Consider the following 12,558-nt stretch of genomic DNA (forward strand, 5'->3'; position numbering starts at 1 on the left):
GGGGGGGGGGGGGGGGTTCGGAGGAGGAGAATGTCTCCAAAAAAGAGAAGGACAAAAAACAAAAACGAAAAAAAGAGCCACTACTTTAATACAGAATCTTCGTTAAAAACCAACCAACCAACCTAGCCCTGTACAGCTGCCCTTTTAAATGCGGGGGCCACCGCAGGCTCTCTGCCTCTCCCAGAGGTGGCAGATGCTCCCGGCCACTCATTTAAAGAACTGTCCCCTGGATGGGGCCAGGACGGGAGGGCAGGGCCTCTGCCCTCCCCCCCACCCCCACCCCCCGTGGGGACCCACCTCCCGGGGGACGTCCGTGCATGTTTACGCCTCTTCTGATTGTGTCAGTGGCCGCAGCATGGCAACTGGGCGTCAATAAACGTCTCTGCGGAAGCTGGGGGCTCGTGTGTGCTGGCGTCAGGCACAGGGCGTGGGCTCAGCCAGAGATGGGGTCACTCCGGGATGTCGATCACCAGGTCGTCATCCCCGTCCAGGGCATCGTCCCCGCTGCCCGCATCACTGAACATCTGCCGAGGGACGGCGCTCAGAATCGTGGGGGGAGGCATCTTGGGTGGAGGCAGTGGAGCCAGGGCTGCCCCCACCCCGGCCCCCGAGCCCCGGCCCGGGAAGGTCAGCGGCCCTCCCACAGGGCAGTCGGGGGGGCCCACCGCCATCTGCAGCAGGGGGAAGAAACACAGGGAGGGCTGGTCAGGGAGGCACTGGACCTCCAGAAGGCTGGCGGGGGCCTCTTAAGGCAGTTCTGGGGGACAGGGAAGGGGGGCAAAGGCTCATGCCGGGGGCAGTGGACACAGCCGGGCCAGCCAATGCTGGAATCAGGGTGGGGGGGGCCTGCCTCACCTCAGCCCCTTGAATCTCACCCCACAAATGGCTGCAGGTGAGAGGTGGTGATGGAGACGGTGATGAGGGGGGTGGTGGGGGTGGTGGGGGTGGTGGGGGTGGTGGGGGTGGTGGATCTCCCAGGAAACCAGGAGGGGAAGGCCGGACCCCGCCCTCTCCAGGGAGGCCCCTTGGCTGCCCCCAGGACAGCACTTAGAGCCGGTCAGGGCGGTCAGAGCCAGCCCGTAGTGCCAGCCTGCCCGCCTCTGGGCACCTCGGACCACAGCTGCCGGCACCGGCACCGGCCTCTCCCTCCTACTTCGGGACTTGCTGGTGAGCTGGACGCTGTCCTAGGCTTTCGCCCCCCCGCTGGGTGAGGCTTCTACCTCTTCTGTCTGGGGACCCCCGCAGCTCACCTGGGCTACGGTACCAGCCTCCTAACTGGACTCCCTGCCTTCAGCCTCTCCCAGAGTCAGCTCTTCCACACTGCAGCCAGAGTGAGCTCTCTAAAACACAGACCTGAGCGTGTCATTCCCCCACTCAAGGGACAGGCGGGAAGCTGCGCCCGACAACAGGCCAGCCCCTCCACCTGAAGTATCCTTTTCTAGCCATCAAAAGTCTTGCTTTGTCCTCCGAGGCTGGGACGTGGCCTCTGTCCTGCCCAACCCTCCAGCCCCCGCCCCCTGCCAGGACTCCCCCCCCCACCCCCACCAGAGAGCTCTGTGGGCCCAAACCGAGCACCTGCTACGTGCCAGGTGACTGCCATTAACACCCATTCCGACCACCCCGGAACGGAGGGAAGGTTACGGGCCAGAGGAGGAATCTGAGACTCGCAAATGAAGACTCCGAAGCACAGGCCCACTGGGTGCCCGCTGGGTGCCCTCTGGGTCCCCGCTGGGCAGGTCCCGTTTGGCCCCAGGTGGCGGCGGCAGGAAGTGCTTACGTGTGTCTCTACAGTGGCCCCCGGGGCCTACTTTCACACCTTCCGCCCTCATGGCCTACCAGCTGCCTCTCCAGGAGCCCCCAGCCCCGCTGCTGTCCTTGGGGTGGTGGAGGACCAGAGTGGGCCTTTACCTCCTGGTCAGTGCCTCAGGGTACAGGACTTGGCCAGGACTGGTGACAGACAAGAGGCCCAGCTCCATGAGGACAGCCCCCCCCCTCCTCTGGCTGCCACCTTTGGACCTCCACCTTAGTCCCTACGTCCCACCCCTTCCTGGCCTTCCCCAATGGCCTCTGTGTGACCAAAAGCACCTCCTGTTCAGCCACAGCTTACTAGGGACCAGGCACTGGGCTATGTGTTTTCTCTTCCTGAACTTACTTCACTCTACACTGACCCCACCGAACAGAGAAGAAAGCTGAGGCTCAGAAAGTGAAATGACTCGCCCGAGGTCACACGGGAAGTGTGTGGAGGACTCAAATCCACTCCATCTGACTGGGGCCCAGGCCCTTAACTGACCTGCTCCTGTCTTCACGGCTGTCCTTTGTCTCCTCAGATTGAGCCACCCAGAAACTTCAGTGACCCCCACCCCTTTACAAGGACCTCCTGGCCCTGGGCACCCAGGCCTCTGTGATACCCCCTCACCCTATGTTTCTGTCCGCCGTCCTTCTCTCTTCTCTCTCCTGCGTCAGCCCAAACAACACTTCTGCCAGGTCCCTATCTTCCTTCCACTCTTGCTGAGCCTGCAATTTCCAAATCTCACCTCCCCTGGGCTCAGATGTTACCTCTTCTTTAGGGCCTTCCCTGATTTACCCCCTCCTCCACCACAGCAACTGATCTGGGCCCCTCTCTCAACCAACCTCCTCTCTCCTCGATGGCCACAACTCAGCTCCCTGTCACCTCTCCGGCAGGACCCAGCACCTCAGCCTCACACAGCAATGCCACACGCGTGCCACGCCTCCACCCATCGGCTCCAGGCTTCCCCGCCCCTGGCCTTGCGCACCATCCCGCCCTACAGGCCAGAAGCAAAAGCCTGCCAAGGAGAGTGCGGGGGCCGAGGTCACATGGAGGCTAAGCAGCAGAGCTGGGATTTGAACCCCGAACCAGCACTCCTAACCACCCCAAACGTGACCTCCCATTTTGCCTCTGGCTCCCGTCTACCCGCCGTGAAAGCTTCCTATCTAGTCCCAGTTCCACTCTGACTCGGAGCTGGAAGGGCACTGTACCGCCTGGGCCCTACTCTCTCCTAGGGCTCAGCGCGCAGGCCTCTCTCCCCTCCTCTCCAGCCACGTTCTCCCCCAACAATCACACCCGCCTCCAAGCTGAGGACTTCAGTGCACCCCACGAGCCCCAGGCTTGCGGCCTCCTGTATCTCGCTGGCCTTTCCTGACAGCATTCAGCATGTCCCAACTCGTCTTCCCTCCCACAGCTGCTCCTCCCGGACCTCCCGGGCTCAGAGGGAGGCTACCCCTCTTCTTCAGTTGCTCAGGCCCCAAATCCTGGAGCCGCCCCTGGGCTCTGCTCTTGCCCACAGCCCACGCTGGTCTTCCCATGGCTCCATCTTCGAAACTGATGCATCAGCCACTTTTTGGCGCTCTACCTGCTTTACTGCAGGAGGCTGCTTGGGGGGGGTCTCCCCACTTGCATCCCCACCTAGTGCCTCCCCGGTCCGTTCTCCACACAGCTGTGAGTTCCATAAAGCAGAGCAGATTCCCCTCTGCCTGACCTCCTGCAACGGCTCCCCATTTCATTCACGGTACAAGCGAAGCCTCTGTGACACCGAGAGGGCGCTCCACCATCCTGCCCCCTGGTTATTTCTCTCACCTGCTTACCACCCCCCCCCCCACCCCTCCCTTGCCTCTGACCACACTGGCCTCCTTCCTGGTCCGTGAACAGGTGGACACACGCACTCCTGGGGGCCTCTGCACTGCTTGCTCTCCCTGAAACACCTGTTCAGAGAGTCACATGCTCGCTTCTCGTTTCTTTTAAGCCTCTGACCAAATAATGTCCCAGACCACCCACCCAAAAATACCGGCCCCTCTCTACTCTGGGGCTTCCCACCCTCTACCTGGCCCCATTTCTCAGCACTGGCACCTACTTTTCTTGTCTGTTTTCCACCTCTCTTGCTAGAATGGGAGGTTCGTGAAGGTGGGGATTTTTGTGTTTTGTTCGCTACTGCATCTGCAGCACCTAGAACAGTGCCTGGTACACAGCAGGTGCTCCAGAAACACTCGTTCGCTACATGTGGTTTGATCACTCACTTACAGATGCAGAAGAGGAGGCCTAGACAGCCAAAGAGACCTGTTCTACGTCCCATGGTTTTTAACTGGTGGAATCTTGACTCCACTCCAGGTCCCACAACTCTGCCTGTCCTCTGGGGCTGCCCGGCATCACAGGCCACCTGTGAACAATGAGCCTGGCCCCCCCGAGTCTTAGCTTTGCGTGCCCCAAGGGTGGTCCTGCCCTCATTTTTCTCCACATCAAGCCTGTGGGCCAGGACATCTCTGACCCACCCCTCAGCTCCTAGCCCTAGGCTGGGCCCCCAGCAGCCCCAAATCAGTCCTTGGAAGTTCTTGGACAGGCCCCAGCCCGTCTGGAGCCTCCCTCAGATGGCGGTCCTCCTGCCGTTCTGGCCCCTCCCTAACATCCCCCAATCAGGGTACCTTGAGTTTCCGGGGCAGGCGGGGCCGTTTCTCCCGCTTGGGCCTCAGGGGGCTGGGCTCGGGCAGCTGCAGGGCCAGGTAGTCAGAAGGGAATGGGGGGTAGGGAGGGGAAGCCAGCTGCAGGCAGGAGTGAGGGGATGGAGATGGGAAATGGAGTGGATGGGGTTGGGGGGGGAGGGAAGAAACGCAAACAGGAGGAGGAATGGAAAAACAAGAGGTGGTGATGAGTGTGGCTCCTGAGAACAGAAGGGGAGGGGACAGCAGCAGGACTGTGTCCTGAGCTCTGCTCTCCTCAGTCACGCCTGTCCCCCATTCCTACACCAGAGAGAAGTGGGCAGCCCCGACTCACACCCCTCCAACGGACGCCTGCTGCCACACCCAGACAGATGTCCCCAGAGTTGGGCCGGCCTCCCCCTGAGGCCCGTCTGCCCAACAATGCCCACCTTACTCCCAGGCGGCTCAGCTACCGCTTCCCACCCTTGACGACAACTCACCGAGCTCAGGTACGGGGAGGGGGCCGTGGAGGCCTGAAGGGGAAACCCCGTTGAAGGAGGCAGGGAGAGGCTGGAGGGGGAGGAGGCGCCCCCCAGCGGAGGGCTTCTCTTCCTGGAGAAAGTACGGGGGGGGGGGGTTGTCAGAGGCAGCTAGGAGGCCCAGGTGCCCCCACCCACCCACCCCCACCCCCAGAGAAGAACAATGGCTTCTTCCCACCTCTTGGGGGCTGGCGTGTCCGACAGCTTGGGTGTTCCCTCTGTCTCGCTGTTATCTGAAGATGCAGTGGCATCTGAGTCTGTGAGGGGGGAGGACTGGTCAGAGGGAGGGTGGGGGGCTCCAGCCTACCCCAGAGAGGTGCAATCTCAACTCTATGGAACGGCCCCAGGGAATCTGACTCCCCAGTTGGCACATAGGCGCTCTTCAGGAGAGGCCCACAGCTTCCTAAAATGTCCTTTACAACTGACTTCCTGCCTGGACTCCTCCCTCATAACACAACTGTCAAGCACTTAACTGCATGCTAGGCTCTGAAAAGTTCACCCCCGCTCCCTGTACTCATAACCACCCAAGGAGGAAGGTGAGGGCATCATGTCCTCCTTCCAGATGAGGTCACCGAGGCTGAGAGAGTAAAGTGTGCAGCTGAACTAGAACCCCCCATCTCTGCTCATTCACTCTCTTCTGCCACTCTTAAGCTGCCTTCAGCTCCTGCCTCTGTTCCACTCCCCAGGTCCAGGGTCCTGCTAAGCTACCCTTCACATCTCCCCTGTCTTTAGCCACTGCCCCCCACCCCAACGACCACCACCTCAGACCGCCACATCAAAATCACCGGCTCAGCAATCTCACCTCTCCTGCTACCCACTGTCCACGCCAGCTCCAGAATGATCTATCTGGAAAGCTGATCCCAGCCTTCCTAGTGACATCCCCTCCTGCCTGCGAACGTCTGGAGTGCTTCTTAATCTGGTCTCAACCTACCTTTCTGGTCTCCTGACCGAACCATACTCTTCCGTCACATCATTTCCTCTAGAAAGAAATTTATCTCCCAGTTCTGCACTTCTACTTAGAAGGCCCATAGCTCATTTAACAATAACTGATACCCGGGATGTACGCTGTCCCCAGTTTCTCTGCTCAGATCCTTTAAGAAGCAAAATTAAACACTGCCTCTCTGAGTCTTCCAGAATCCCTCAGGCTCAGTTAATTGCTGGCTGTCCCCAAAACTCTCCACTCTCACTTGTCAGGGCTTGCCTCTCGTTGTGCTAAGATGTGTCATGTGTGGGTGTCTCCCTGACCAGACGGTGGGCTTTTCCAGGATACGAGTGGCGGCTTACGTCTCTGGTTCTCCCTCCTCAAGATTTATCTCACTCTGACCATGAACATACTGTTTTTTCTCATGGCTCCTGTCCTGAAGTGCCCCTCAAACAGGAAGTTACCTGGAAGACCTCAGGGAAGGAACAGGCAGGCAATGAGCAGCAGGACGAAAAGCCAAACGGTTTGCCTTGACCCATATGAGCTGGCTCCTGCCTATTTCTCTGACCTCATCCATCACCTACCAACCCATCATACATAAAGGAATGACCATTGTGTGTTCCAATAAAACACTATTTACGAAAACAAGTAGCCTGGCTGGTTGTCGTCTGCTGACCCCACTCCAGACCAGTGTTTAAAAAGCACCATGGGGAAAGCTGATCATATATGTCATAGGTTATAAGGACCCCACGCTGGAATAGGACCACAAATGCCCACCTTAGCACTTTTTCAAACTGTGGGTCTCACCCTATTAGTGGGTCATGAAGTCAACTTAGTGATTTGCAACCAGCATTAAGTTTAAAAAAAAACAAACAACAAAACAGTAAAGAAAAAAGCAGTCTAGGGGCGTCGGGGTGGCTCAGTCGTTAAGCGTCTGCCTTCGGCTCAAGTCATGATCCCAGGGTCCTGGGATCAAGCCCCGCATCGGGCTCCCTGCTCGGCGGGAAGCCTGCTTCTCCCTCTCCCACTCCCCCTGCTTGTGCTCTGTCTCTCGCTGTGTCTCTCTCTGTCAAATAAATAAATAAAATCTTAAAAAAAAAGAAAAAGAAAAAGAAAAAACCAGTCTAAAAACCACCAGAACAAATTATATACGATGACCTTGACGCTGTTTCATCTTGTGGTCTTATAAGCAAGTATGTCCGCGGCGCCTTGGTCTGACATGATAAGGAGTGCTCAAAGCAAAGTTTGGAAACACCGCTTCAGCCCTTCTGCTCTGGTCCCTTCTCACCTCAGGGCATCTGCACTGGCTGTTCCCTCTGCCTGGAAATCTCTCACTTGTATCTGCACAAAATTGGTTTCTGCTTCTTAGCTAGGTCCCAGCTCAAACATTCCTTCCCGAGAAACGCTTTTCCGGAGTGCTCTACTGACGCTGTCTGTCATCTGCTTTTGCGTCGTTTGCAAACTAAGAACGGCTTTTACGTTTTTAAATGTGGGGCGAGGGTGGACTCAAAGGAAAAATACCACTTATGACATGTGAAAATCACATGAAATTCAAGTTTCAGTGTCCATAAATAAAGTTTTATTGAAACACATCCATGCTCACTTATTTACATATTACCTGTGGCTACTTTTGCGCTACAACAGCAGAACTGGGTAGTTGCAACAGTTCCGCAAAGCCTGAAATATGTTTTACCTGGCCCTTTACAGAAAACGTTTACCAACCCCTGCTCTAGTCCGATCACTACCATGCAACCCTGATTTTATTCCTTTCAAATCTAAGATCCTAGTTTCTTTGTTTTCCTGTTACCCCCAGCCAGAACGCAAATTCCACTGTATCCCCTGTGCAAAGCAATAAATACTCGAGTGAAAGAATGGAGGTGCAGGGCAAGCAACAGATTTAAGAACCACTGGAGGTTTTATCAGCCTCCGCAGCCTATAATGAGGGGCCCAGGAAGCTTGCCGAAGTGCCAGGAGCCACTTCCTCCACTAATTTTTCATGACCTTGCTCACCAGAAGAATCTTCATCCACGTTCTCGTACTGCAGAAGTCGGTCTAGGAGGAAACTAAAAGAAGAGGTGGGGGAGAACAAGAGTGTTTATTCCCATCTCAGCAACGTTCTTCTGGACCCTGTCCCCTCTAGCTGGTCAAGGGGTCCCCGCAACAGACCCAAGCCAGGCGCCATGCATCTGTGGCCCAATTCCAAGGACGGGGTCCGAATGGAGATCCACAGAAGCCACATCACCCGCAGACATTCCCCCTTCCCCCCACCGTGTCCCACCTCTTATCCCGGGACACCTTCAGCAACTTCCTCTGCGCCTTCCTCAGCTCCTCCTGGAAGCACTCGTGTTCCTGTATCACAAGCAAGGTGGACGCTGAGCCAACGGCCATCCGTAAAGGGGCCCGGAACCCGGCGACAGCTGACTCCGCTCCCTTTACACGTGGGTAAACTGAGGTCCTACCAGCGCCAGGCCTCAACCCCCACAAACCTCTCACCCCAGCACTCACGTAGATGAGGAACTTGAGCTTCCGCTTCAGGTTCCGGTATTTCTTCTTGTAGTCCACTTCGCCGTCGGCCGGCCCGTTCATGACCCGCCCCAGGAGCAATGCCCCGCAGGTGTCAGGCGTCCCGCTACCCAGAGCCTGCGCACAGCCCCGCCTCTCACGCCTCCGCTTCCGGAGACTCCGTAAGGCTGTGTCCGCCGGGACTACAACTCCCAGCGTACCCCGCGCCCAAGCCTCTTAACCGCAAGGGTTGCCTTCTTAGGCGCACCGGGAAAAGAACGTAGCTTTCAGGGGCTACGCTGAAGATGGCGTCGCAGCGACGCGATGATGTCATAAAGATGGCGAACGCCGGAGGTACCTTTGCGGATTCTGGATAATCGCAAGCCCCAAGACTTTCCCCCCAGGGATTCCTAGTCTTCAGGCGAGGATATCCTTTTTTATCTGTCTTTCGAAATCACTGCGGCCTAGCTAGTGCCCGTGACCACGGACGGAGGCAGTGTCGCGGGTTGATTACGTTACCCGAAGGCTGCCGGCGTCGAGTCGGTTTCTAACGAGAATTTTTTAAAAAAACGATTGACGCGAAGAAAAGGTAGGAGCCGCGAACCCCTCCAACTACCTGAGGCAGGCAGCTTTGTCTGGCAAAGTTCTCGGTCCAGACGATCCGCGACCAACCCCCAACGGTCCCTCCTCCCACGGCGCCACGACCCGGCGAGTGCGCAAGCTCCTGTCAAACGCGGTGACGGAGGCCGAAGAGAAAAAAAGGCGGGAGCCACCAATCCCAGGTGGAGCAAAATGGCGCGGGAGAACGAGATGCAGGAGTTCATCCGTAGCTTCTTCCGAGGCCGCCCGGACCTCAGGTGCACTAGAGGCTGGAGTTGGGGTTGGAAAGGGCAGGGGCGGGACGGGGACTCCGTCTTGACACATGTCTCCGCAGCACGCTCACGCACTCCATCGTGCGGCGGAGGTTCTTGGCTCACGCGGGCCGCGACCACCTGGAGCCCGACGAGAAGCAAGCGCTGAAGCGACTGGTGGAGAAGGAGCTGCTGAAGGTGCAGGTGTGGCGCGAGGCGGGGTTTGTTGCTGAGGAGGAGGGGCCTGGGAGGGGGTAGGGAACGCAAACTCGGTACACGTTTTGCCCTCTCGCGCGCACACAGGTGGATGAAGCAGGTGCCAGGGAAGAGAGGCTAGATCTTGCCAAGAAGGCAAAGAGGCCTCCCACCCCCATGAGTGGCCCCGTGAGGAAAAGGTTCCGTTTCAATTCGGAGTCAGGTTAGTGGCTTCTGCATAGTTGGTGCATTCAAAAAAGTATTTACTGCGCGTGCATGATCTCCCAAAGCATTAGATGCGGGCACGAGGCCAGTGAGGCAGGAACCAGGCACCGGGTAGACTGACTGATAGCTGTGTTTCCTGTTGCCCTTCCCTCCATCTGTCAGAGGCAACCAACCCCAAGTGGAGGGAAGAAGGGCCAGGAGGAACCCATCCCGACCTTCTTTTCTCTCCACATTCCAGAGCCCAGCTCTGCAGCCTCCAGTCCGGACTGCTTTGGCCCCCAAGCAAAGAATGGGATGGCGACAGTAGAAGTCAGTCCAGCTGAGGGGGAGAGGCCAAAGCAAGCCTCAGAGAAAGCAGTTGAGGAGAGCAATGATGAGGAAGAACAGCAGAGGGGCCTGACTGCAAGGACTGGATTAGAGAAGCTGGCGGCCAAGGAGAGCAGTGAGGAAGAGGAAGAGGGCTCTGCCAGAACAAGTAAGGTCTCCAAGGAAGAGAGCAGTGAGGAAGAGGAGGAAGAGGAGGAGGAGTCTAAGGGCAGGGTTAGGAAGGAACCCGTGACAAGGGATAAGCAGGCACCAGGCCAAACCACTGCCCGTAGGAAGCAGGCCAGGGAGGAGGGTGAGGACAGTGAGGAGGAACCGATCCAGAGGACAAGAAAGAAGGCAGTGGGAAAGAAAGGAGCTAAAAGCCACCAGGAAAGTGAAAGGGACAGTGAGGAGGAGGAGGACACCCTGGCCAAAAAGAAAAACAGCAGGGAGGAAGAGGGGGAGAATCGGAAAGCTGGAGCCCGGGGCAATGGAGGGAACAAGTCAGCTTGGGAGGAGAGGAGCTGTGAGCAGAGAAGCAGGGCAGCAAGACTGCTGGGAGAGTCAGGGGACAGAGAGGGAGAAAAGGAAAAAGCAGGCAGTGGTGATAAGAGCGGCGGAGATGAAGAGCCCCTGGTGCGGAGGAAGAGGAAGGACGGGACCCCGTGGAAGGGTGGGAAAAGGCAGAGTGGAAGCAGCGAGGATGGGGAAGACAGCTGGGGAGAGGTGAAACCAACTACTGAAGGCACTGGAAAGACAGCCAGAGTGGGCAGTATCAGTGGGGAGGTGAGCGACTCGGAGAGGGAGGTGAGTGACCGTGAGGCAGGGGGCAGCCCTAAGGGGGAGAAGGAGAACCACTCTTTCAAGAAGAGCTCCAGGAAAGGCAGGACGCGAAGCTCCTCCTCCTCGTCCACAGATGGCAGTCCGGAACCCAAAGGCAGGAAGGTGATGAGGGGGGACGATGGGGTGGGAGGCCACCTTTAAGGAAGAGGGAGACCTTGACTCAAGTCCAGAAGGTTTGGCCTTCAGCTGCTGTCTTTCCTTGCCAGGCTGGCCCTGGTCGCCGTGGTGAGGACCACCCAGCTGTGATGAGGCTGAAGCGTTACATTCGGGCCTGTGGTGCCCATCGCAACTACAAGAAGCTGCTGGGCCCCTGCCGCTCACACAAGGAGCGCCTCAGTGTCCTCCGGGCAGAGCTGGAAGCCCTGGGCATGAAGGGTGAGGCTGGATGTGCCCTGGGGGCCGCAGGAGAGGGCCTGGGCGGCTGGGGAAGAGGGCATCACCAGCCTCTTCTGCCCCAGGTAACCCTTCCTTAGAGAAGTGCCGGGCCCTGAAGGAGCAGCGGGAGGAGGCGGCTGAGGTGGCCTCCTTGGACCTTACCAACATCATCAGTGGTTCAGGTGAGGGGTTTCCTCCCACTCTCTGAGACGGGGCTTGGATTTTCTCAGATAACTGATCTCCTGCTTTTTCTGCCCCTCAATCCAGGCCGGCCACGCAGACGCACAGCTTGGAACCCTTCAGGAGAAGCGGACGCCCCGGGGGAGCTATACCGCCGGACTTTGGGCTCAGAGGATGAGCAGCCCCGTGCCCCACCCCCAGACTGGTCACATATGCGCGGCATCATCAGCAGTGATGGAGAGAGTAACTGAGCTCCTCCCCTTCCCCAGGAGGCTTTCCACTTGGAGAAAACAGATCCAGCACCCACAGCCCCCATCCCAGTCGGTGCCTGCAGAGCTTCAGAAGCAGCTTTCTTCAGAGAAGACTTTGCACCCCCAGGGACACACGTTGTTGGGATCCTATTTCTCATGTTCTCAGTTTAAGGTGTTTACAGGGGTTTATCGTTTAAGACTCAATAAAGGAGTTGTTTGAATCACCTCATCAAAACTGGTCCCCACTTGGGGCGCCTGGCGGGCTCAGATGGAGAAGTACGTGATTCTTGATCTTGGGGTCGCTGAGTTTGGGGCGAAGAGATTACTTAAATAAAACTTAAGAAAAAGAAAACCGACCCCACCCTCACTCCCTGTACTTTGGGCCAGGAAGGTGAGGAGTGGCCACTGTCCCCACCCAGTCTGGTTCCCTTTTATTTCCCCCAGGTTCTCCAAATGAAGTCCCAGCCTCCAGACCCTGCCATCCAGTCTGCCACCGGGCTCTATCAAAAAAGAGTGGGGCTCCTACCCCGCTTCCTCCAGCCCGACCAGCAGGGCCCTCACCATCCTGCTTTTAAGCTGTGTTACATGCCTAGCTGGGAGGAGGGTCTGAATAACTGGCTTTAAGAAAAATGTGAGAAACATAATGAAGTGACTTGGCGACAGCTGGTGTTTACGTCTTCCTTCTCGCCTTCTAGAAACAGCCACTTAGTCCTTGGGCCAATTCTTTTCGCCTTGAAGGGGTGGGTATGGGGCACAGACCTGACCAATCCGAGTACCTCAGGCCTCTGGCTACAGACTGAGCCAATGAAGTCACTTTAGGACTTTGCTGGCATACCTGCTGTTGAGATTGCTGCTAAGATGTAGGCTTGGAGCTGCCAGGAGCCTGTGTGTACAAGTGAGCCTTCTGAAAATCTTTGAAGCCCAAAGCAAAGGGAAGTAGA

The 12,558-nt window shown here is 57.4% G+C and overlaps 2 protein-coding genes across 6 annotated transcripts; one reads left to right on the forward strand and one right to left on the reverse strand.

The window, feature by feature from the left end:
- Window positions 1-22: 22 nt before the first annotated feature.
- On the reverse strand, window positions 23-8,702 carry INO80E (INO80 complex subunit E). Of its 4 annotated transcripts, XM_027613932.1 has the most exons (8): window positions 8,395-8,530; window positions 8,168-8,238; window positions 7,900-7,952; window positions 5,146-5,224; window positions 4,929-5,040; window positions 4,435-4,551; window positions 1,251-1,340; window positions 538-671 (listed from the first exon to the last, which is right to left on the reverse strand). In XM_027613932.1, exons 1-7 carry the CDS (start codon window positions 8,473-8,475, stop codon window positions 1,272-1,274), a joined length of 582 nt encoding a protein of 193 aa, XP_027469733.1. In that variant the 5' UTR covers window positions 8,476-8,530; the 3' UTR covers window positions 538-671; window positions 1,251-1,271. The 4 variants fall into 4 exon arrangements, with proteins under 4 accessions (XP_027469731.1, XP_027469730.1, XP_027469732.1 ...); XM_027613930.2 differs by lacking the exon at window positions 1,251-1,340 and having other exon boundaries at window positions 23-671; window positions 4,435-4,500; XM_027613929.2 differs by lacking the exon at window positions 1,251-1,340 and having other exon boundaries at window positions 27-671; window positions 8,395-8,702.
- Window positions 8,703-9,112: 410 nt separating this feature from the next.
- HIRIP3 (HIRA interacting protein 3) lies at window positions 9,113-12,270 on the forward strand. Of its 2 annotated transcripts, none has more exons than XM_027613924.2 (7): window positions 9,113-9,248; window positions 9,326-9,446; window positions 9,546-9,660; window positions 9,901-10,913; window positions 11,018-11,186; window positions 11,270-11,368; window positions 11,454-12,270. In XM_027613924.2, the coding sequence occupies exons 1-7, from the start codon at window positions 9,184-9,186 to the stop codon at window positions 11,615-11,617; spliced, it is 1,746 nt and encodes a 581-aa protein (XP_027469725.1). In that variant the 5' UTR covers window positions 9,113-9,183; the 3' UTR covers window positions 11,618-12,270. The 2 variants fall into 2 exon arrangements, with proteins under 2 accessions (XP_027469725.1, XP_027469726.1); XM_027613925.2 differs by having other exon boundaries at window positions 9,326-9,440.
- The last annotated feature ends 288 nt before the right edge of the window (window positions 12,271-12,558 follow it).

This window comes from Zalophus californianus, chromosome 10 (genome assembly GCF_009762305.2).
Source record: "Zalophus californianus isolate mZalCal1 chromosome 10, mZalCal1.pri.v2, whole genome shotgun sequence".
Taxonomy (NCBI): Eukaryota; Metazoa; Chordata; class Mammalia; order Carnivora; family Otariidae; genus Zalophus; species Zalophus californianus.

Excerpts from the sequence above, each read along its gene's own strand:
- INO80E (XM_027613929.2), bottom strand. The coding sequence starts at position 8,475 with ATGAACGGGCCGGCCGACGGCGAAGTGGACTACAAGAAGAAATACCGG. Across the intron at positions 8,239-8,394 it reads AGCTCAAGTTCCTCATCTAC|GAACACGAGTGCTTCCAGGA; the intron begins GTGAGTGCTGGG and ends CTTGTGATACAG. Across the intron at positions 5,041-5,145 it reads GACACGCCAGCCCCCAAGAG|GAAGAGAAGCCCTCCGCTGG; the intron begins GTGGGAAGAAGC and ends TACTTTCTCCAG.
- HIRIP3 (XM_027613924.2), top strand. The coding sequence starts at position 9,184 with ATGGCGCGGGAGAACGAGATGCAGGAGTTCATCCGTAGCTTCTTCCGA. Across the intron at positions 9,447-9,545 it reads AGGAGCTGCTGAAGGTGCAG|GTGGATGAAGCAGGTGCCAG; the intron begins GTGTGGCGCGAG and ends GCGCGCACACAG. Across the intron at positions 9,661-9,900 it reads CCGTTTCAATTCGGAGTCAG|AGCCCAGCTCTGCAGCCTCC; the intron begins GTTAGTGGCTTC and ends TCCACATTCCAG.